Source organism: Vespula pensylvanica, chromosome 6 (genome assembly GCF_014466175.1).
Source record: "Vespula pensylvanica isolate Volc-1 chromosome 6, ASM1446617v1, whole genome shotgun sequence".
Classification (NCBI taxonomy): Eukaryota; Metazoa; Arthropoda; class Insecta; order Hymenoptera; family Vespidae; genus Vespula; species Vespula pensylvanica.
Genome location: NC_057690.1, coordinates 3,497,198 through 3,523,167, shown reverse-complemented (window position 1 = coordinate 3,523,167; position 25,970 = coordinate 3,497,198). Strand labels below are relative to the sequence as shown.

Below are 25,970 nucleotides of genomic sequence, written 5' to 3'. Positions count from 1 at the left end.
TGTAAAAAAAAAAAAAAAAAAAGAAGAAGAAAGAGAGAGAGAGAAAAGAAAATTGAGATACCTCTTTCATAAAAACTAAATCGCGGTTGAGAAAATAACAAGTTTGTTGTAAATTTTGATGACTGCATAATGTAAGAGCTTCCTCGTGTGCACACCATTCGCATTCCTCTATAAAATTTTCTTCGGCTTCTCTCATACGATCTCGCATCCATGGTTGTATTCGTGATAAAACTGGATGTTCTAGTTCTATGCGTCGTTTTAAAGAGTCCTTCGTTTGCAACAACTTTCGTTGTACATTTTCAATCGCTCTGTGCATCAATACAACCGATTGCGCTTGTTGGACTAGAAGTTGTGCAATACCTTCACCGAGTGCAAGTATATCCGGATGCGACAAGATGTTGGTATATACTCTTTGTAAATATTCTCTCATTACCGCTTCATTAACTTCCTAAAAAGAAAAAGAAAAAAAGAAAAAAAAAAAAAAAAGAATGTTCTTAAGGGAAAGAGATGATATAAAAACAATAAATAGAAATATACGTACTCTTTCGATTTCCTCGTCTGGCTTTTTCTGTGCTCTTAATTCTGATATCAGTCTTTCCCTAAAATGAAGAAACCAGCCACGAGTTTCTCTCTCTAAAATCGAGACTAGTATTGGTAAAGCCTTTCTGATAATGTCTCTGCTAAATAATCTCAGATCAACGGCAGCTCCACCAGGTGTACCAAACACAAAAGGAATTGGAACAGGTAATAGCTGAGATGATTCTCGTTCTACCTCGAATTTTTCCATTGTTGCTCGACGTAGTTGCTTCCTTACAAATCCACAAAGTAGTTCCAACGAATCTTCATACTCTGGCTGTATATTAAAAGATAATGAATGATATATATATATATATATATATATATATATATATATATATATATAATGTATGTAACGAAAAAACTTGACTTACTCTGCATACTAATTCTGCAACTAAATATCGACAACGTTCTTCTCTAATTTTGGCATCTAAATTATGTGCTTGCAGAGATGGCACACCTATTATTATATCTGTAAAAATATATACATCGGAATGATAAATGTAATTAATGGAATTATAAATAATTTTTTACATGTACATAAAAGTTATAAATAATTATATATATATATATATATATATATATATATCTTACCGAGAAGACGTAAAAATCCTGTTAAGAATGCTTTAAAAGATTGCGAAACACTGAAGCAATGGGATATTAATCTAGCTTTTGCTGTTACTACAAGAAATCTAGTAGCTAAGGCAAGATCTCTGAGTAATGCTTCGCGTCTTCTATCTCTTCCACGTTGAAGAAGAGCACTTAATCGCCATCGATGTATCTGGCCAGCAAAATTGATTGAATCCACTTCAAATTCCCTGTATAAATAAAATAACGCATAATATAGATATTAAGATATGTAACTCGTTTGTATGTGTATGTCTGTGCAAATGTGCAAATATAATTTTGACGTTTATGATAGAAGAAGAAGTAGAAGAAAAAAAAAGTTGAAGAAAAATATTTAAAAATTCTACACGATGAAAACTATACGATCAAATGTTTACAACACACAAAAACTGACATCTTTTTTTAATATATAAATGCTTCTCGTCTAAGACGATTCGTTTTTGTTCGATTAAAAATTTTCGATCTTTTTATAAAAATATATGAAATGATTTTTTTTGAATGATTTGGAAAACAAAACTAATTACACTTACTCATATAATTCTGCCTATGACATTTTAATATGAAAAACTAACGATTAAGTTTCTTTTTCTATTTTTACAAGCGATCCTAAATAAAGTACAAGATAAACCCACACCACATTGCAATGTTTTACAGTGAAATTTTTTAGGTATTACATATATATGCATATATATACATACACACACGCACACACACACATATATACATATATATATATATATATGCATGTGCTATGTGAGTAAAACATGCTAAAAAGATGCAATAGACGTTTGTTAGATACTATATCAATTACACGTGTTCGATTGCATTTTTTTTTTTAACAGGCGAAATCTTTACTTTCGTGACTTGAAGTGCAAGTAAAAATGACATATTAATTGCTATAGTTAATATATGTATATATAGCGGTGTATTGTTGAAACTTTGGGAAAATTTGTGCTTTTTTTTTTTTTTTTTTTTTTTTTAAATAAATAAATTTTAAATTCCTTTAATTGAATAAATTTTAAGGAAAGTTTGTGTTTGAGTAAATTGTAGTGAGAATAGACAGATACAACACTGAAACTGACAAGTAGAGCATCTAAGAGAGTTTATTAATTGAATAATTACTCTAAAATAAACAGATCTACCGGCAGAGAGAATAATACAGAAACGAAACGAGTGGTTTTATAGTAAATATAATTATCTTAGCTCTTTGTCTCAGTTTCAGATCGATTATTACTTAATCAATAGACATTTTAGTACTTAGTTTTCACTTATGGGTGACATACCCGCATTTTCGAATGCTCTCCAACTGAGTGGCATTCAGCTTCTTCGGCTTTCCGTATTTATCCTTGTGCAAGCTTTACAAAAATACGTTAAAACGTATATGAGAGATGAAAATATTAAAATGAGAATTAATAATCCTATCACCTAATATTTCTCTTCACATATGAGAGTTTCCACAAGTTAAAAATTCTTATTTCTTTTTTTTTTTTTTTTTTTTTTTGTTTAAAAAATCATATAATATATAATAAAATTCTCTCTCTATATATATATATATCGGCTTGCAAATATTGTATATGCAACATAAGTACATATGAAAAAGATGGATCGTTGGAGTAGTGGATAGAGTGGAAAACTGCTATCCAAAAAAAAGATTCGAATTTTCAAATCCTCCCCAAGTATATATGTATCACAAAGTATTTATCAAATAAAAATTGAGTGAATTTTAAAGAAAAAAAAAAAAAAAAAAATAAATAAATAAATAAATAAATAAACAAATAAATAAATTTTTACACTTCATGCCTACTAACAAAAACTGCATTCTAATATCACATAAATATTTTACTTGCTGCTAAGTCTACATTATTAATAATACAGTGCCTAATTTTTACACACATTACTTCGTGTTCTTTCAAATACTTACATATTGTAGTTAGCTACCTGTGTAATAACAAATGTAAAATTCATGTTCAATGTGAAAATACTATTGTCTTCCCTTCGATGAGAATATATTTGATGAAGATTACTAATAATATATAACCTAGCGAGAATAATCTAATATCTAAATTTGAGACTAAGACCGATGCCAATAAAACTACTGATCGAGAGAAAAAAAGGGATGAGAGAGATAGAGAAAGAGAGGGAGAGAGAGAGAGAGAGAGAGAGAGAGAGAGAGAGAGAGAGAGAGAGAGAGAGAGAGAGAGAGAGGGAGGGAGAGAGAAAGAGAGAAATAGACAAAAAATAAATTGATTAAAAATAATAATAAATAAGAAAATGTGGTTGGAGAAAAGGTGAGACTTCTTCTTTTTTAACGACCTACCCTCTTTCTCTGATGCTTTCTAATTGTTTATTAGTGAGTCTTCGAGGTTCTCCTTTGCTATCAACTGCAACAGCATCCAATTCATCGAAACTCGGTGCTACGAAAAGATCCTTCAAGTGATGTTTCTTTCGTGCGAGCGTGTCCTCGCCTTCCGTACCCGTCGAAAGTGGAGGTGGTAAGACAATGGGAAACGTTTTCCAGTGATAAAGAAATTGTTGTGCAACGTCTTTGATATTGTGTACCAATGCCTCCACTTCGGCAGGTGCACCGCGTAGATGCGACGTGTCGAATTCAACCGGCTCTTTCTACGAATTAAACGATCATTATATTTGGTCGATTAATGTAATCACCATAAATAATAATAGTTACTTAAAAAAAAAAAAAAAAAAAAAAAGTATATATATTTTTTGTAACTAATGCTTTTTTTATCTGTTCACGAAATAATTACTTACTACTAAACAATATTTATATTGAATAAGTAAACAAAATGAAAATAGAAATGTAGAAAACATAATTACGTGTTGGAGATATAAAGGATTACCTCTGGCTGAAGTCCATCTCCATTTCGGTGATAAGGCTGGTGAGGATAAGCCTGATGATTCGGTCCCGTGTTGGCGGAGTTGGCGGAAGCCGAGTTCAGATTGTGGGGCATCTCGCGCGTAAAGAGCGTGCGCGGCGGCTGAGGTCAGCTGCCCCTTATTCCGACTATCTCCTCATACACCATACTGCTGGTCGCCACCATTTATCATACCAGGCTGTAAATAAAGCATAAAAGTGTATCATAGATAAGAAGAAAAACAACAAGAAAAAGAATTTGTTCCTTATTTAAAAAAATTCGAAAGCTGAACGTTCGCCAAGATGGCGGCTCATGAAAGTGCCATTTTGAATTTCGCGTAAGCAACCCGGCATTATTATGCAATCGTTTTATTATATTATATTATATTACACTATATTATATTATATTATATATATATATATATTATTAAAATTTCGAAAATTTAATTGAAAAGAAATTTAATCGATAACATTTCTATCGTATACGTAATATTTTCGTTTCTACTTAATTTGATAATACATTGAAAAGAAAATCGATTAACCGGACTAGGATGAACCGCACCCAGAATGCACGCACGCACGCACGCAACCTGTTTATCGGTCCGTTACGCGCAAAAGGAGAATGAAGTTACGAGAATAAATTATTTATTTATAGTCCGTTCTTTTGTTCGCGTTAATGAAAATATTATTACAAGATTCTATACATATATACTTCTACATACATATATTATATTATGTTTTACATACACATGTTTTAAAGTTACGATATTTGATTACATAGCACTTGTAGAAAAAGAAATTTAATCTGAAAAAATATTTATAAGTATTAACAAAAAAAAAAAAAAAAAAAAAAAGTTAATGTTAGTTAACGAGATTAAATTTATTTTGCAAAGTATATACGTATATAGATACATATGTGTACCAAATTTCAGATAAAATGCAGAAAGTGTGATCATAACAAATTCCTAAACTTCTTGATAATCAACACCCGATTGCATATAAAAAATATTTGTATAGAGTATATGTACGTATATATATCTACAAAATTTCGGATGAAAATTAAGAAGTGAAGTCGTAAGAAATATATTTACGTATAAAAAAAAAAAAAAAAAAAAAAAAAAAAAAAAAATGTGAGTATGTATTTCATGAAGAAGCAAATAAATGCGAGAAGAAAGTCTTTGCGTGAGAAAAAGAGAGAGAAAGAGAGAAAAATAGAAGGAAAGAAAAAAAGAGAGAGAGAGAGAGAAAGAAGATATAATCTTCTCTGTCGGATAAAAATAAATATAGAGGCATTAGAGTCGGCGGTCTTATACATCCGTCACGTATGGTGGGTTCTACTGAATGCAAGGGTCCCCCATTAACCGATTATATCCCATTAAACGATTAACATTCTGTACATTCCACTTGACGCTTCTCTTTATTTGTCTTTCTTGACTTTCCAAGACAGCTTCGAACGAGTAGCGACGCAACCCTACGATTTGGTTCACCAATTATGACGTGTAAGTATTTTTTACACACATATACATACACACGCACGCATAAAACAGCAGAGCAGATACGTACACAATTAGATTGGAAAGAGGGCGCGTTATTTAAAAGTTCGAACCTCCTTTTGCTTATGTATTGGAAGGGGGCTATAAATATTTTGCAAAGAGCAAAGCTCCGAATAACGTTCTACGAGACACGCTTTTAGAAAATGGGTCGATTGCACACTGAAATACAACACATCAAATCTAACGCTTTGAGAATTCTACGAAATTTCGTTAAAATCCCCCTTTGAAGTTCTTTTTCTTCTGTTCAGTGTGTTCTACTTGCATATGTCCTCCTTCTAAAGAGTCTCTGACGACTATAACTTATCATAGAAATGGATGTTGCCAATTAATGAATGCTTTCAAAATTTATACGTATCTTACACCATTTGTGTAATAAATCATGAATATGGGATACACGTCATAAATATTTATCTTATAATACTTTTTTAAATATGTATATTTGTGTATTGGTATATGCGCGTGTGCAAAAGTTTTATGCAAACGCGAATAGATTTAATCAAATTTTACGATAAGAATTTTTTTTAATAATCCCTCGAATCATCATTTCAAAATGGCGAATATAAAATGGTAGATATTTAATCTTATGTTTATAATAAGATGACCGAAGTAATTAGGATTTGGAACGATCATATTGATAATAATTGTAAAAAAATATATCGAAGGATTAACATTCTAATTAATAAACTTTCCAGTTTTTGTTGAAACAATGACAGTTTATTATTCGTTTGAAATAGACGCATCTGCGCGCACGATCTTGATTATACATCCTTATTATGAAAAAGTAGGAGAATCTTTTTTAACGCAGCTTTTTTTTTTCTATTCTCTTGTGCCGAGAGAATGCGGGATGCTCTCTTATTCTTATAAGAAACAATATTCTATTCTGGCAGAGTACCAACTCGGGTCTCAGTTTGATCTCGCTTTTAATGTGGGCCACGCTATGAACCGAAGTAAAAATTTTAATGGCGGACAATATCTTTTCTGCAATATCACAAAATGTATTATGAAGTACATATTTGTATCTCGGGGGAAAAATGGGAAGAATTCTCTAAAAAGAAATTATTTTAACAACCTACATAATATCGATACTATATAATCGTATATTATGTACTTTATCACAATTAAAAAGTAATGTAACTTGAAACAAGAAAAAAAAAATGGTATTGATAAAATTGTTATCAATAACGTGACATATAATATAATATAATAAATATGAATAATATTGTTTATTTAAAAATAATATATTTTATATTATTCTGCTTACTAATCGATATCGATTGTATTATTACATTATTTTATTATTTATTCGTAATGTTTTTTCGTACCATCCTATATTTATGGATATAACAGATTTCACCACAATTAAGAATAGCATAACGTTCAAATAGAAAAAGAAGATTCAATAAAATTATTTCCAATATCTTTTCCTTGCACAGTTTATTGTTCTCATTCCCGATAAACTGTTATATTCGTAACGATACGAAGATAACTACATAAAATTGAATAGTCGATTTTACGAAGAATCCCTTGTTGATACGACCAAACGGAAATGAATTATTCATCCTTCCAAAGGAAATTAGCCGCTATCATCGTACACAACGCCGGTGTATGGTGATTCGTCGAAGCTCCTAACGGATCGTCGACCCCGTTGAATCATCGGAAGAGAAAAAGAAAAAGAGAGAGAGAGAGAGAGAGACAGAGAGAAACAGAGAGAAACAGAGAGATAATTAGGTAAAAAAAAAAAAAAAGAAAGAAAGAAAGAAAGAAAGAAAAAGAAAAGAGCTTAGAGATTGTCTCACAACTGAACTGAGTTACAAAGAGATAAAAATTGTTACAGAATAAATACAGATATAAATACTTTGAAGAAGAAAGAGAGAAAAGGAAAGAGAGAGAGAGAGAGAGAGAGAGAGAGAGAGAGAGAGGAAGAAAAAGAAAAAAAGACAGAGAGAGAGAAAGAGAGAGAGAGAGAGAAAGTACCTATATTTTTATCACAGACAAGACACACACGTGTATGTCCACGTGTGAGAATATTTACGAGTAAGTTCGAACAACCCATTCCCAAGTAGGTTGGCAAGTAGTCACGCGTCGACTTTTGACCCAGTTCAAAGCTTGCAAGCTTCGCTTACTTTAAACTCATTCTATTGGAGAAGAAATGAACTCTGTATAAGATGTGTGTGTGTAAATCATAAATTGCATATGTATTGTAAAATTAAGTATAGGGAAATCAAATGAAAATGACAAACTTTAGAATTTCGCAACGCATTTTTAAGATCGTTATGGAGTCCTTAATTCTTGCTCGATAAGTAATTGTGTATGCTCGATAAATAATTGTGTATGTTTGTAAAGTTATTTACCGACTGCAAACTGATTCAGAACTGATTATTAAGATCTTTCTTTCTTAATTTTTTGACCTACAATTTTATACAGTACGTCAATAAATTTGTTCATTCTTTCCTGTAATGTAATCAAATTTAATATAACAAAATATAATTGAAAACAAATAAATTCAAGATGGCCGTTAATACGATCGCTTTGTTTTTTAAGAGTTAATTATTAAGATCCTTCTAATTATTACAATCTATAAATTTATTAAAATCCATTCAAACTAACGAATAGTCCTAATTACAAACAAATATGGTTCTCAAATTCAGAACGGTTATTGATCTAAATGAATTGTATCTGAATTATAAACAAATATTTACGTATGCTTATGTTTCTTAAATGAAATATGGCTATTCAGAAAATACGATCTTCTTTCTAAAGATTAGTTTCGTTTGACAGTGCTAGTAATAGCTTAATTTCGTCGATTACAATAAGAATCGAACATTAAACCGAGACACCAACGCATTATGCAGCCTCTCTCTTTCTCTCTCTCTATCCCTCTCTCTCTCTCTCTTTCTTTATCTATCTCTGTAGAAATCGTTGAAGTAATGAACGGAGGCCATTCATGAATTCACGTCTATAAAACACGCCACGGCTAATGATACGCCTTTACTGTAGAATACTCGAGAAAGACAGAGAGAGAAAGAGAGAGCTAGAGAAAGGGAGAGGGAGAGAGAGAGGGAGTGAGAGAAGTAGAAAGAGAGGGGGAGAGTGAGATAAATAACTAGAGAGAGAAGGGGGAAGAAGAGAGAGAGAGAACATTCGAAGGATCTTCTCATCCACCATTTTAACGTCGCACATCCACTTTACCGCTACCTTCGTAATTATTTCCGTCTACGGTCACGAATGAAATTTATTTGCTAAAATATTAAACTTATTGCATTCGCGTTCAGCGAGTCACGTGATTGCGATAATAATGATAATAATAATAAGAATATATATATATATATATTTTATATTAATGGCGATGCTATAGATGTCTGTGTATGTGTGTATAAACGTGATAAGTATATATTAATAATTTATACGATCCTATATTAGATTTGTTTCGAGATAATAATCAAGATAAAATGTCAATGACATCATTAATAATAATGAAAAATATTAATTAATAATGAATCCTTTAAATAAAATCATCAATTATTTTGTTGAACTATTTTAATAGTCGACATTGCGATTAACATAATTGAATCTTAACCAAAATGGCGGTATTGTTCGATGATGTAATAATCAAAACAAAGTAAATCAATGTTACTTTTTTTAAAATATGGATCTATATATATAATTAACAATATGATGATGATGATGATGATGATGATGATGATAATAGCAAAAAATTTAATTAATATAGTAGAATCTTAATCACAATGACGGTATTATTCGATGATGTCTGATAACTAACACATTTATTTCTAGAAAGGGAAAATCAATCTCACGTTATTCTTGAAACATTTTTTTCATGCGGTGCTTCGTTTGAAAGGCAGATTTACAAGCCAACTGTCGCGGACAATTGCTCGAACAGAAAGCCTATGTACATATGCATGTACTTTATATATACACGTACATACAAACGTATGTATAAGCTTATTTTGTTGTATATATCCCTTTTTGTATATATAAACAATAATTACTCACACATACGAGAGAAATAGAGAGATTTCTTCAAAAGCACGTATCACTGTTAAATACTTACATGTATATACATATGTATGTATAGATACATACGTATGTTCAATTGTATACATTCAGGCGAATGGACAGCTAGTTCTCTTCAGTCTGTACACATTTCATTTCGCACGTAGTGAATGTCATTTCACGAAACGCACATACACAACATACACACATATACTCGATCTCTCCTTTTTTTTTTCTTTCTTTTTTTTTTTTTTCATCAACCTTCGTTCGTGATTCATTCGTGATAGACATGTACTTACATATACATGCATCTAAATATTAATAATAATAATAATAAAAAAGGAATTTTAATGCTTGAAACAAAAAGAGAAAAAAAATATATATTTCCATACCTCTGCTTAATCATGGACATTGGAAAGAAAGATAATCTTTACTCCAGGGAGATCTAATGGAAGCTATTTACAATTTTTCTAAAAGAAAAAAAGAGAATGAGAGTAAAGGAGGTTGAGTGAAAGAAAAAATAAAAACGAAATTTTTTTTATATCTCTGGTTAGTTACGGATGTTGAAAAAAAAGAAAGAAAAACAGTTTCTACTCCAATGGAAAATCTAATGAAGACTCTTGACGATCCCTTTAAAAATATGTCGGTGAAAAAAGAAAATGGAGAAAAAAAAATGTACTTAATTCGATATTTTTTCTCTCTCTTTTTTTTGTCCCTCTGAAAAACCTCCGAGCTCTTTCTATTCCCTACAAAAAAAATCTCTCTTGCTATCCCCCACCCCCAAAAAAAAAGAAAAAAATAAATAAATAAAGAAGAAAATGATCTCAAACCTCTCGAATTAATCTTTTTAGTTGGTATCGACATAATCGAACAGTTCAGATATAGAGAAGGTTAAGGAGATAAAAATTACACAAAAATTCCAGACGAACTGGACGAAAAGAAGAAGAAGGAAGGTATATCATGTAGGTCAGTGGAAGAAGAAGACGAAGTAGGGTAGGATAAGGTAGGGTAGGAATGACGGAGAGAATAGGAAGGAGGAAGAGGAGGAGGAGGAGGAGGAGAAAAAGGAGGACAATTTTCCAGAGGCGAGTCTGCAACCTGAATCGACCGTACAGAGTTATTTGTCATGATCCTTCGTCTTCTTCTCGTCGTTTGGGGTTGCCGCCATTACTACTGATACACCGCCATTAAACATTGCTGTATGATTAAAAGGACTTCGTCTATTTTATCCACTACATGTTTTCATCGCTGCGTGGATATGTACACTTTTTTATCTTTCTACAAAATACACACACATATAAACAAAAATACACGTGGATGTACATCAATGAAAATTTCGAAATTCGAAACAAAAAATAAAATAAAATAGTATAAGTTTAAAAAAGAGTGAGTAAAGATGAATATATATATATATATACATATATGGAGTTCATTCGAGGTTGTTAAACGAATTTTAGGTGAGAATCATCGATCCGTTCGATTTTACAAAGGCTTCTATATTATTCGCTTCGTTGCACATTTCTTTGAATTTATCGATCGTCTCTCTTTCTCTCTTTATGTATATGTGTATTCTTTATTTTCTTTAATATTCACTTGGTTCGATATTGGTACACCCGAATGCTACTCGAGAGTCTCTAAATAATACTCGATTATTCCAATATGGGTTACTTTCTTGGTATATGTCTCGATTTTCTAACGTACTTGATGCAATTGATACGTATGCAAATATCTCTAGAATCTAGGGTAGAAATTTTGTATCGTTAAGAGGTTTTCAATATTACCATATCATCTCATTTTCTTATATTCAATTGTGATTGATCGTGAATCAACTAATACTATATTAATATAAGCGAACTATATAGAATAAATAATATATATTATAGTATAAGTACATGTAATACTATATAATGTAAGTACGTGTAATACTGTATTATAGAGTAAGTAATACTATACACTATATAGTATTAAAGTAACACTCCGTATTATAATATAAATAATACCGTATTATTAGTAACTGTATTATAATTGTACTATAGTACAAATAATACTCTACAGTACAAGTAACGTTATACTGCAACATAATTAATACTCTTTACTATAGTATATGTGTTTAATACTGTATTTTAGTATAGTAATAAATAATACTATAGTATAGTAAAAAATAACGCTGTTTACAATATAATAATAAGTAATATTATGACAACTAATACGAAAATGTCAAAGAGGTAAATGTATCAGCAAATGGAAATGTATTTATTTTGTGTGTGTATATGTGTGTATGTACATAAAAGGGAGAACGTGCCCGTTAAAAGCCGTTTCGTCTGCCATCGACCTCCATCCGTTTTTCTCTCTTCCTCTCTCTCTCTCTCTCTCTCTCTCTCTCTCTCTCCCTCTCTCTCTGTCTCTCTTGTAAGAGGGAAAGGAGAAACGGTCTGTTTGTGCTTGATTGAGACCAACGACGGACAAATTTGGCATTGTGAAGAGTATCAATGCTACCGTGAATCTCTTGGTCCAATGAAGAAACAAAAAAAAGAATCTAAATATCGATGTCGATGGAAACTCCGACCCTTTTCTTTCATTTTCTTTTTCTCTCTTTCTTTCTTTCTTTTTTTTTTGTCGTTTTCCCGCTTTTTTGTATTTCTTTCTTTCTTTTTTTTTTTGTTTCAACGTCCAACACAAAGAAATATCTCCACGCACTGCGGCATTTTTGGCCGACTTTTCCGATCCCGAGATCTATTTCTTTTTTCATCTTTTCTTGTCTTCTACTTCCTTTTTTTTCTTTTTTTTTGTTTACCAAAATATGTTGCGTCCTCGATATACATACGATGTGGACATTCGTCATCTTCATCATTATAATTGTCGATTGTGAAATACACATAGAGAATAGCACGTGTTATTTATATTTCATTAATCCACGTACAAACAATCAAGATTTTTGAATAAAATTCCATATTTAATTACGAGTTCGAGGTCCGATTTAAAAAATAAATTACTGATTTATACGCCATTTATATTTGAATATGATAGAGAGAGAGAGAGAGAGAGAGAGAGAGAGAGAGAGAGAGAGAGAGAGAGAGAGAGAGAGAGAAAGAGAGAGAGAGAGAGAGAGAGAGAGAAATAAGTAATGTCAATTTATAGTTTCATTATAGTTATCATTTATCAGCCATTAGTCAATTGCACGCCTGAAATACCAACGTTATATCGCCACTTGACAATTCTGTTCTTGCAAGGAACGACATCGTGCAATTTTCTGTTAGCGACAGGGGAAAGAGAAAAAGAGAGAGAGAGAGAGAGAGAGAGAGAGAGAGAGAGAGCGCAATATGTAGCTCGATAACGAAAAACTCGGCTAGTCGTTTATAATAGACTCGTTATTGGAAATATCCCATTGGCGTCGAGAAATACGATGTGATGTTCTCTTTGTATATTAAGACCAAGTTCTATTCAAGCTCATACTATACTTACTTACTAACATCTTCAGCCACTTTCTCTGTTTGTTTTTCATTCTCCTTCTCTTCCTCTTTCTCTCTCTCTCTCTCTCTCTCTCTCTCTCTCTCTCTGTTCTCTCATTTAATACTGTTAAACCAGCGGAGAAAAAAAAATCATTCTCATTACGATTCTAATAAACGATTTTTTTTTTAAATTAATCTTTTTAAGCTTCTATAACATAACTTTTACGATACAATGAAAAAATGTGTAAATGTGTAAAAAGTTATAATATTGTTTATATTATAATAGTATACATTATTATGTTAGTATCAACATATTATATAATTAGTTTCAATATATTGGATATATGATAATAAATTAAAAATTCCAAGATGAAACTCATTGCATGAAGTGAATAAAACGCATTAAATAAATGAGATGCATTCGTATAAAGTTTACGATTTGCCAAAGGGTCACGAATGACTTGGTTGAAAGGTATAGTTTTTCCACTTGAGTGAAAACTTATCGTCTCGTTCCGGATTATGATGCACGCAGGTGCAATACGTATAGTACGTCTTAAGTGGCATTTATTTGTGTATGTATGTAAATGTATGTGTATGTATGTATGTAAATGTATGTGTATATATATATATATATATGTATGTATTAGAACGCTCTTGTTAGGACATTGTCATTATCGTGGAAATTACACCTGATATTGTACCAATTAATTAATCGATTTAAGTGAAATTTCAACTCTCGAATAAACTTCATACACCTATGTATGTACGTATATCTATGTAAAATTAAATTCACATGTGTAATTCTCTTAAGGTGATTATAATCTGTCGATCAAATTTTCGACATATTTAAATAATGTTCAGAATCAAATTTATATACAAAAATAAATTATTCATTTGTATGATAAATTAATTAATGAATAAAAATATATAATATATATTATTTCAATGTATATTAATATATAAAATATCTTATCGAGATCCTAAATGATTTAAGAATCATTTTTCAAGACTTTTTACACTAATTATTTTTTTGTTCAGATTATAAATCTATTTACATTAATTATAATCCTAACTACTTTTGACTCCCACTTGTAAAAAGTTATATAAAATACACGCATACGTCATTTCTTGACTGAACCATTTTCTTATTTCATATAAGAAACTATTATTAAAATCTTTTCGTATTAATTTTAATCCCAGATAATTTTTTCTTTTAGTTTCTTTTTTTTTTTTTTTTATTCTCCTACAGTTACCTCGAAGATATATATTCTCATTCAGTCGGGGGAGAGAATAAATCATAGCTCTCGATTATGATAGAAGGCCACCACTCTCTGGTATATAAAAGATGTTCCATAAAAAGGATAATGACTCTTCGTTCAACGAAGTTTATCGTTACTCCCCTCTTTCGCATGCATAATTTTCGACGTAAGTTAAGTTGTGCGTCATCGGTACATAGGATAGGTCACACTACTGTGCTGTATGTTCTTTTAAACTTTGTTCCACTCTAATTCTCACGTCCCTTTTTTTTCTCGATCTCTATGTCCTCTCTTTTCTCTCTTTTCTCTCTCTCTCTCTCTCTCTCTCTCTCTCTCTCTCTCTATTTTTTTTTCTATTTTTTTAAGTATGTACAATAAGTACTGGTACGTGTCTGAGTGCGGACACCAAACACTATTCCGTCGATCGATCCTCCCTGCAATTCACTTACGAAAGGATCGGTGCTGTTAGTAGGGAGAAAAGGGGAGAACAGAGAGAGAAAGAGAGAGAGAGAGAGAGAGAAAAAAAGAAAAAAAAGGGAGCTCTTCCTGTCTAGAGTAATAACCTGAATATTTCGTCCAACGAAAATATGATATTCGCGTCGACGATTCTTTGATTTATACTATATGACTTTTGGATCAGATTACATTATTGAGAGAATAAATTTACATATTCGAGAACTATCTTGTCACACTTCGAAGATTTTTCTAACTTTCTACTTTTGCTGTTGTGTCGTATGCTGATATGTAATTTGGATTTGATTGATTTTTGAAACACGATGATACAATTTCTGTCGTACGTTTGACATTAAAAAAAGAGAGAGAGAGAGAGAGAAAGAGAGGAAAAGAGAAAAGGAGAACTTGTTTTTTTTCGCATAACATATGCAGAAAAAATTTTTTTCGCGGATGAACATATAAAAAAGAAAAGAAGAAAAAAAACCCGGATATATAACTTTTTAAAAATGTAATATAGAGCAAAATAATATATAATAATAAAGAGTAAAAAGAAAAAGAAAAAATGGATGGGAATAGACGTCGATGTTTCGTTAATTTCCACTAATGAACAGGATCCAGCAATACTAAAGACGATACTTGAATCCAGTCTGTACATTCAAAGTGCATGGCTCGTCGTTATGCTCGTAATTCCATTACATCTTTCTCTCTCATTCTCTCTCTCTCTCTCTCTCTCTCTCTCTCTCTCTCTCTCTCTCTCTCTCTCTCTTTCTTTTTCTTTCTCTTGGTACCACACGTTCTTCGAGTATAGTATTCCGTTATGTCGTTACAAACCCATTATATCGTCTGTGACGATGCACGGACACCTGCACAAGAGTACCACATAAGCTCAACCTGCTCTCTTAAGATCGTATCTTTAACCAGTACTTGCGTTAAACATCGTATGTATCGTAGCCTCGGCCTTGTTATTATATATGTATTCCAGAGACAAGATGGCGTCCTCTACTCCAATCTTTTTTTGTACCAATTTAAAAACCTATCTCACGGATTTGTTCATCCTTTCGAATAATATCATTACATTCGCCTGTAAAACGATCATGATCTTCATGAAAAAGGAATAAGAAACATAAAGTTCCTTTTAAATTAAGTAGTTGTTAATAGAATTGCTACTATCATCTTGAATTTATAGAAATTATAATATTGTATCGTACTATCTACACACACACACACACACACACACACACACACACACACACACACACACACACACACACATAAATTAAGTAAAATTACGTTATGAAAAAAAAAAAGGAAAGAAAAATATAATTTATTAATGTAAAAATTGACGAATCGTCAGAGTTAAACAAAATTTGATGAAAGTTTTGAATTTAATAGATTTTTCAAAATGTCGACACAATTTATATCTTGCGACAAAACCTGCATCGTTGCATGACAAATTCCTTCGTTTCGCTATTCCCTATCCCCTTTCCCGTTTCATCAAAGTTCCGGTTCCGAGCAGTCATTATGCAGTTAACTCCAAATCCAACTTTTACGGCTCTCGATCGTCACGCTCATTTATCTTCGTTCGAACGAACGTATTCGCGGTATTCTTACAGAAAAATAGAGAATTACAAGCGCGACCCTCCTATAACATGATTTCGATGTATAACATGATAGAATAAAATTGCGGAATACCCTCTTGTAATATGAGAGAACGCGGTTTCAGTATAACAACGTATAAAAAATTGCATAAACCATCCCACACACATATACAGCGTATCAAGTATTGCACAAAACAAAAAGGAAATCCATATAGTAGATAATGCAACTTTCGATGCAATAGTCAATATTTTAATTATGAAACATTTCTATATAAAATGACAAATAAGTAAACTTAATCATAGTTAAACTTTACAATAGGTAAGAGTCTGAAGTCTTCAAATGAATTTAAAGATCGATTATACTTTTCCGAAACTTTTTAAGTTTGTACTTAAGATTACAGTTTTACAAGCTTGTCTTGTAGTTTAACGATGAAGTAAAAATAAAAAAAAAAAAAATAAAAAAAAATTAGTCTAAAAAATTATTCGGACAAAAGTAATCGATTTTTAAAATCGAAATAGGAAATTTTTGGCTTGTATGAAATTCGAACAGCGTCCATATGATATTGTATTACTTTTCAAAGTAATTTTTCAAAACACGATATGAATGAATCGTGTTATAGAAGGACTCATCCTATACTTTTCTCGTACATAACTATTGAAACGTATTGACTTTATTCCTTTGAAAAATGTACACCGTGTATATACGCTATACATTCGTCTGAGTCTTGGCTCGACGTAGCAGTCGATGCGTTTCGAATTGAAAGAGCTCTGAATTATCCGCACTCATCGCATACAAGAGAAGAGATAATGCTGTTTAAGAGTAGAAGACTACGTTAGTCAGCCATATTGCAATGGCCGCGTCTGGTCGCTCTTATCTTTCCAAGAAAGATGGCGTCCATTTGCTATTCGTGAAAACATTATTGTATAATTACTTTATTAATTAGTTTATCTTTCTTTCTATCTATTCAAAGATAAATAAAGTTGAAGTAATTCGATTCTAAAAGTAAAACTTTTCATCGAGAAATTACTAGAAAGTACGAAAATGGCGAGAAAATCGTTTCCCATTGGTCATTGCGGCAATCGTAAAAAATAACAAATACGATCGTTTAAGATTTGAATTTGTATTCTAATCTAATCCCAAGTACTATTTCGACAGTTACGTGAATTATCTAAGTAATCATTGAAAGCGTTTCGAAATCCTGTGGCAAACAAAGTCGACTTAAGTCGAGTAAATCTGAAACCCTTAAAATCCTTAAACCCCCTAACGATGGTAAAACCAAACAAAAGATTTATTTGAGGTTTGAGATTTTGCATAATAAAGATATTGATTAATTTAACAATATGTAAAATTCAATTCTCCAAAATATATGCAAATATTTGTACGAGTCAGTGTTGTTTAGATGCAAGTAACTACCTGATTCTCTTAAATGATATCAACTTATATATAATACAAAATCCAAATTTCGTTTTTATCACGTTAAACAAAAATTCCTACACACAAATAGAAAATAAATATAAATATTTGTATAAAAGTCAGTATAGGTTAGATACCAGTAATTCTCGAAGCGAAGGGGATAAAGGAGAGTAAAACGAGAATCGATAGGAGCTGCATTTCGCTACGAACGCAGATAGAAACAGGAGGAAGAGGAGGGGAAAGAGGAGGAAGAGCAAATAAAGCGAGAGAGTATTGAACGTGCAAGGCCCAGAAAACGAATTCTAACCGCGAAAAGCCGTCTACCAGACGAGAATCACCATTGCAATTCCAGAATAAATTTCAAAGCTTACGTGATCGAATTTTTACTCTATTTCTTCCGATCTTTATCTATCTCTTTTACTAAGAATGTGACAAAAACATATTCGGTGTAACAAATTCAATGAAATGAATTTAATCTCTTCAGACGACTTTTTTTTAGAGAGATTGTTAAAAAAAGATATCTAAACAGTAAAAATCGTTTTACAATCTGATTGCTGATAGAAAATTGCCCCTTCATCGTTCGTAGTGATAAAAAAGAAATGAAGAGAAATTCGATGGAGAGAAGAATTCGATCGATCGAATCGGATTGTGTAGATCATTTAAATTTACACGTATCTATTAAAGTTTCTAACTTTCTCTTTTGTGTATTTCCGATCGAACTATCAATTTCAATTAATTTAAGTGGAAAATAAGTGGTGAGGTTGGTCGGACTGGGGAAAGATGAAGATCGATCATGCATGAAACATTAGTTGGAACGTTATGGTGGTCAGTAAAATTGTAATCTCCAGGGGAGTTAGCTCGATGGTTCTCGAATGCACATCGTTGCAGAAATACAGAAAGCAAGAGCACACGTGAGAGAGAGAGAGAGAGAGAGAGAGAGAGTCACACGTGTCAGAATTACCACACACGTGGTGTTACGTGACACGATGACAAACTGCAAGAATGGTCGACGAAGAAGAAAAAGAAGAGCAAAAAGAAGAGAGAGAGAGACGAAAGGAAAGAACGTCAGTGAGATGAAAAGAAAGAGAAAGCAAAAATGTAAGAGTAAAAAAAGGATAACGCGCGGAAGGATGTAAAACAGGATGCTCTTATGCCAAGAGTGACGCCATCTTATCGTTATCGCGACATCATACGAACAAGTTTCTTTTACGTACATATATAAATTCGTAAATATATACACACTAGAGTATACTATTATATTTTGTATTATTACTATAATGTATATATGATAATATGTTATATTATAGTATTAATATATTATAATATAGTATTATATCATTATACATTATGTATATGCTGTAATACGTTATGTTATATATTATTACTACATTATGTGTGTGCGTGTGTGTATACACATATTAACTAGTTAATAATTATTATTTGTACTGTATTATATTAAAATAATCAAATTTTCTCAACGAATAAATAAACGTTTCTTTGAAACTTAATTGCTCTTACAGTACACCGATAATGTCGTTAATCAATACGACGAAAAGAAATGTAACGGAATAAACGTAATTCGATATGACCTCTATCTCTTTCCAATCATCATGAATCATTCATTTTGGTTACTGGAACGCAAACAAGAGACGCTCTGTTTCTTTAAACTCAATCGATATATACATGCATACAGGCATCGACACACATCATCACACTCATATAAAATCTAAATATGAGTGAATTAAGAAAGAATTTAAAAAGAAATTAAGTTAAATCTTAATTTTCTATTTTTCTAGAAAGTAGGTAAAAAGAAAATTGTTTCAATTCTAATCAATGATTGTTCGTTCTTTAAATTGCAAAAATTTTTCTTTATAAGTGCTGTTATTATTATTATTATTATTATTATTATTATTATTATTATTATTAATATCAATACTATTATTGTTATTGTTACCATTATCATTATCATTATTATTGGTATTATTATTGTTATTATTGCCAGTTGTAGAAGTGATGCGCGCGCGCACGATCCCAAGTCTTTGAGATATTAAACGCATCGTCGCTTTTCCACGACGTGCTCGTTAGTTAAGTGTCACGAGCACAACGTACTACAAACACGAGACGCTAATTGAGAGGCTTTAGCATCGTTTTACTGGCCACTACCAAGAGAACACGAATCTACCCCTCTCTCTCTCTCTCTCTCTCTCTCTCTCTCACTCCTCTCTCATTCGTTTGTTCGGTCGATTTCGGTTGTCCGATTTTCCCGAGTATCTAGAACTTCGTAAGATTAAGAACAAAATAAATAACCAATCGTTAACATAATGTACGTAAAAATAATGTAAAAATGTTTGGATATAGATACATTAAGATGAATCAATTTTTACAGATTATAAAAAAGTCACTAGTCTTACAATCTTATACAAAAGATAAAAAAAGAAAAATCTAAAAAACTTTGAAAAAAAGTAATTGATTTTTAAAATCATCTAAAAACTATGATGGCCCGCTTAGAAACTTTTCATTCATTCTTTATAACATTTTATATCCACAGTAGCGTGTAATGATATAATAGATAATTAAAAAAATTTTGATTTAAAATTTTATTCTTGTCAATTATTTTCTTATCGTTCTCATCATGGGAATACACAATTCAATGAAGAAGTTAACTCGTTCGCTAGAAATATGGCTTTTTTAATAGCACTACTACTACTATTATTACGCTACACTACACTATGTTACTACTACTACTACTACTACTACCCTACACTACACTATATTATTACTACACTCTATACTACACTACACTATATTACTACTACTACTCTATGCTACACTACACTATATTACTACTAGTACTACTATACTATACTATATTACTACTACTACTACTATACTATACTATATTACTACTACTACTACTACTACGTTACACTACACTATACTACTACTACTACTATACTCTACTATATTACTACTACTACTACTACACTACCACTACGCTACACTACACTATATTGCTGCTACTACTACTACTATTTATTATTACACTACACTACACTACACTACACTACACTACACTACACTACACACTACACTACACTACTATTACTATTTACTACTACACCACACTACACTACCACTACTATTTACTACTACTGCACTACACTACTACTACTACTACTACTATTTACTACTCCTACATCACACTACACTACACTACTACTACACTACACTACACTATACTACTACTACACTACACTACTACTACTACTACTATTTACTACTCCTACATCACACTACACTATACTACTACTACACTACCACTTTGGAGATGACACGCATGGCGGGTCATCCCGGATTTCATACGCGCTGAATGCCCGCAGTGCATTTCATGAGAGAAGCCGAGGTGGAGTCTCGTGTTACCCGGTGAAACCTCCATTGTTTCGATGGGAGCTCCAGGAACGTACGGAGTAACGAGCTGTTGAGACTTGGGTAAAGGGGAGCAGGGCAGGGTAGAACAGAGCAAGGCATGGCAAGGGCAGGAGGAGGGAAGTAGATTGAACAAGGTAAAGTATGAAATGGTGATGAATGAAATATGTAAGTAACGAGCGTAACTCGCGATGACGAAATAAAAACGAATCGCAAGAGTTCGTTCTCGCTCCCTTTGTTCGTTCAAAAGCGTAAAAAATTCGTTTCGGAATACTCTCTTTTCTAATTTCGTATGATTTATAAAAGGAAGAGGAGGAAATCGAAGAAATCGTGATAATTAATGTTTCGAAAGCGCGATTCACTTATTCCCAGAACCTCTCATCACCGTCATAAAAATTGCAATAATTTATAAATGTTCTTAAAAAAGAAAAAAAAAAAAAAAAGAAAAGAAAGAAAATTGTACTCGTACTCGTCAAATATTCGTATTAAAAATGAATTACACTATTACCAATATTGTACGTGTATACTCGTATAATCGAAAAGTCGTCGGAAATATTTTTTAATTACATTGCAATAATGCAAATGTCCTCTCATAAAGGGCGGAAAAAAAAATCAAGCAACGATCTCTAAACATTTTTTTTTCTATACCAATTGCAATAATTTTAACATCCTAAAAAAAAAAAAAAAGAGAGAGAGAAGAAAAAGAGAAAAGGAATAATTTTTTTATACTCGTATTCTCATTAAAAACTTAATCGCGATATTTAAAAAAAAAAAGAAAAAAAAAAGAAAAAAACAGAAACGAACGATCGAAGAAGTTAGTTCGGCTAGAAAAATTAAGAAGTCGGGGTGTCACCCTTACGTGACAACGATGTTGGTGGGGTGTTTTATTTACCCATTACTCTTGAGGATACATCCCGCACAACGATATCCTATTTTCATGTAGTAACGTTGGCACAGCCGCAGATCGATTAAGCTCTATTGCACGCACATTCACGATGCTCAGTGCTTATCCTAGGCTGCATACCGACTTTCCAAATACTCGAGTCTCTCTCTCTCTCTCTCTTTCAAATTTTTCATTTCTGTATATCTCTATTTCACCCTACTCCATTTTTTAAAAAACACAAATAATACCTAATATACAGGATAAAGAGGTAAAAAATCCTTAAGTAGATTAAAAGTTCTTGAAAATAATTTTAAACATCAATTAATCTTTCTCCAACTACCTTTTATGCTAATTATTTTATTCCCATTGCTAAAACTATAAATCAGTAACTCGTAAAACTAGAAAGCCTAACTAGGAACCTGAAAAGTTCTCGAAAATAATTAATTGAATTTTAAAATCAATACGCAATTTTTTTCGCCAACTTTACAAGCACCACTCATCATATAGAAATGGAAAAATCTATAACAATATCTTTTTCTAAATCTACATTTAATTCACGTATAGGCAATATCTATATATATTGTTTACCTCCTCTTTCTTCAAATATATATATATATATATATATATATATATATATATATAAAGAAACAAAAATTCTAATATAAGTACAAATACATACTATCGTAAAAATGATGATTATTAGAAAAAGATCTAACGTTTCTCTTTCTTTTAACCTTTTCGTAATTCCCATACAAGCAATAAAATCTAATCTGCACGACAATCGCATACTTTTTTTTCTAACAATTCACGATGACATTATTAGATATTGTCATCGATTTATACAGGCGATGAAATTTTTATAAGAAATGAAATGTGAAATTAATAAGCTTGATGGTTAAAAAAAAAATGGCGGGAATATTTATACGAAATTTTTGCATCTATATTTCTATTGCTTCTTATTCTTATCGTTATCATCATTTAATAAAAAATAAAAAAAAAGCAAGTAGTTTCCCCTCCTCCCCCCCAACTTTCTATTCTATTCTTTCTTTTTCTTTCTCTTGATTTAACTGAGTGATTAAAAAGAAACAAGAAAGATGAGAGATCGGAACCGTTACAACTAACGATCAAAAGCTACGAGATAATTAATATGCTGACCAACGAGCACTCTCGGAGTCTAACAATACATAGAATCGACGGAAGAATATTAAGTCTTAAGCCGTGAGTAACTTAATCAAGAGATAACGACTTTGTTATAATAATAACAATGGCGAATTTCTAAAAATTATTTTTCAACGTAGATCGTAAAAGAAAAGAAAATTTATGAATAAGTAAAAAAAAATTCGAATCAATGTAAGCAACTATATAATAATTTTTACTACAGTAAAATAATACTGTATCATGGTAGACACGTCAATAAAAAAATTATTATGATGATGATAACAATGGCAACATTATTTCTCAACGTAGATCGTTAAATAAAATTGATGAGCAAACGAAAAAAAAAAAAAAAAAAAAAAGAAAAGAAAAGAAAAGAAAAAAGAATAAAATTCAAATAAATTTAATACAAATTTTGAATTGAAATAATTTTGTACTATAGCATGAAACTATATTACATACATATATACCATGGTATGCATAACGCCTATACATACTTTATTACAGTTCCTTTTGATAGTATCAAGCATTTAATCTTTTCATTTAGCTTCGTGTATCAAATAATAGACGGAGTAATAAAGAAAAGAAATTCACACGAACTAACATCGTCGTAATGTGACTTTAAAAATGTACGCCGTTTGCGTTAATTAAGATTGTTACTTATAAAAGTAACAATACGAATACACTTACATCTGTTTTTTCACAGCGGATCGAAATACACATTGAAATTGAGCTCTTAACGACGCATGTCGCGCTGTGATTGCATCGAATGAAATAAGAAAAATAAATTATTTTTCTATTGAACTCGTCATATTTATTATTAATAGCACGAACATAACCTTGACGAACGTAAATAAGACAGATCAGTTTACGTTATATTGGAGACATGATAAAGGAACAAAAAAAATATATATATATATATATATATATATATATATATATATAAACATTCGTTAAGAAAGAAATAGTCAAAGGAAAAGAAAAATAGAGAAATCTCGTCCTTGAAAAATGATAAAAAGCTTTTTGAAGAATAATAAACGTTTTAGTGATTCTTCTTTAACCTCGATCTCTCTCTCTCTCTCTCTCTCTCTCTCTCTTTCGTTCTTTCTCTATCTTTCTATCTCTTTCTAACATCGCGTAATTATTAGAAAAAGAAAGAGAGAAAGAGAAAGAAAAAAGCGACGACGCGCTCCAAATCGTTCAGAAATCTCATTTTGTATATCTAACCGTATGAGGAACTCGTCTAACGACGAACGACATACGATCGATTGAGAATCTAAATAACTACTAATACTAATATATGAAAAACTTTAGATAAATATATTATTGCGTATCTAACCGTATTAAAAATTCATTTAACGCGTTAAACACATTATTTTATGATTTAGATCCGATTAAAGAATCAGAATAATTATTTGAAAAAGGTTGGAAGAAAACAATAAAATAAATTATATCGTCGCGCGTCTAATCGTACGAAGTAACGACAAAGACGTACGATCGATTGAAAATCTGAATAACTAGATATTAGAAAAGCATTATGAAAAAAGAAAATGTGTGATATCATTGATAGACCGATATTTCACAAAAATTCATTTTAAAGAAGATATCAAAGGACGTTTATTATATATATATATATATATATATATATATATATATATATCTTTCTTTCTCTCCTCTTTCAAATAACAAGAATAAGAAAAAATAAGAAAATGATAGAGAAAAAGAATGAAATGAAAAAATATCCCTAACCTTAATTTCTGCGTCTTTGGTCCTGTCTTCGATATATTGCTCGTCCCTCGATCCTGTCTGTTGTCTTGCAGAAAAAAAGCCCTTTCTTTTTTTTTCTCTCTCTAGTTGTGACGTACGTGCAATTTTTCTTCGAAAGAACCGGCGAACGTTCTTTTTTGATGGCTCGTTCGATGGATGATCGAAGATTATAAGAAATCCTTCAATTAATCAAACGCACAGGATTGATCCTTCGAAACGTGTTCGCGAAAAAGGATTGACGTCTGAACGAACGAACGTACGAACGAACGAACGAACGTACGTACGATATACGAACGAACGACCGAACGACGAACGACCGCCCTGCTCTCTCACTTCCCCCACCCATCTACTCACGATCTCTCTCTCTCTCTCTCTCTCTCTCTTTCTCTTCGAAGTAGGATATATACGTAAGAAGCAATGTACAAGCCGGTCTTGAAATAAAACTCTTTGATCGGTACTCACCGTGAACTATGGATCAACGATTTACACCTCGTAAATCACGCACTAATTTCCTTTAAACAGGAATAAACGGAGTCGAGCGACAGACAGACATCAAAACAGCCCCTTCTTGCCTATGACTGATTTTTATCGAACTAGCCGCGGCGAAATGCGGATCGCGCCTCCGCCACACTGCCATCTAGCAGCTTCTTATTGAACTAATCGATATAGCTGTTTTTCTCCAACTCCTCGCATACAAGGATATTGATATTTTCTTTCTTTACTCTTCTTTATCGTTGTTTATATCTAGGAATTCGTTTGGACTTTATTAATTAAATGTTTTATTAGATATTTACGAGAATCTTTTTAAGTCAAAACAATCGTGTCAATTTATATGCGAAATTAAGAAGGTGTTACACTTACGCCCGCTCGCGGCTATCTTTAAAACTAATGTTATGAGGGAAATGTAAATATTTATAAAAAAAAAAA

At 31.5% G+C, this 25,970-nt stretch overlaps 2 protein-coding genes across 4 annotated transcripts in view; both read right to left on the bottom strand.

Annotated features, from left to right (window-relative positions):
• LOC122630237 overlaps positions 1-25,640 on the bottom strand; it is a 30,259-nt gene extending 4,619 nt beyond the window's left edge. The window contains exons 1-8 of one of the 3 annotated variants that reach the window (XM_043814533.1): positions 25,506-25,640; positions 4,062-4,275; positions 3,521-3,825; positions 2,487-2,558; positions 1,171-1,394; positions 951-1,048; positions 542-853; positions 62-448 (exon numbers count right to left, since the gene is read on the bottom strand). In XM_043814533.1, coding sequence (XP_043670468.1) covers positions 62-448; positions 542-853; positions 951-1,048; positions 1,171-1,394; positions 2,487-2,558; positions 3,521-3,825; positions 4,062-4,172 — 1,509 coding nt within the window. In that variant the 5' untranslated portion in view covers positions 4,173-4,275; positions 25,506-25,640. Of the gene's footprint in view, positions 1-61; positions 449-541; positions 854-950; positions 1,049-1,170; positions 1,395-2,486; positions 2,559-3,520; positions 3,826-4,061; positions 4,276-25,025; positions 25,337-25,505 lie in introns of those variants that run through there. The other 2 variants (XM_043814531.1, XM_043814534.1) reach the window with 2 other exon arrangements.
• Positions 25,641-25,658: 18 nt separating this feature from the next.
• LOC122630241 (diphthine methyltransferase) overlaps positions 25,659-25,970 on the bottom strand; it is a 5,125-nt gene continuing 4,813 nt past the window's right edge. The window contains exon 5 of the mRNA XM_043814547.1: positions 25,659-25,787. Within this exon, the coding sequence (XP_043670482.1) occupies positions 25,762-25,787 (26 nt within the window). The 3' untranslated portion in view covers positions 25,659-25,761. The remainder of the gene's footprint in view (positions 25,788-25,970) is intronic.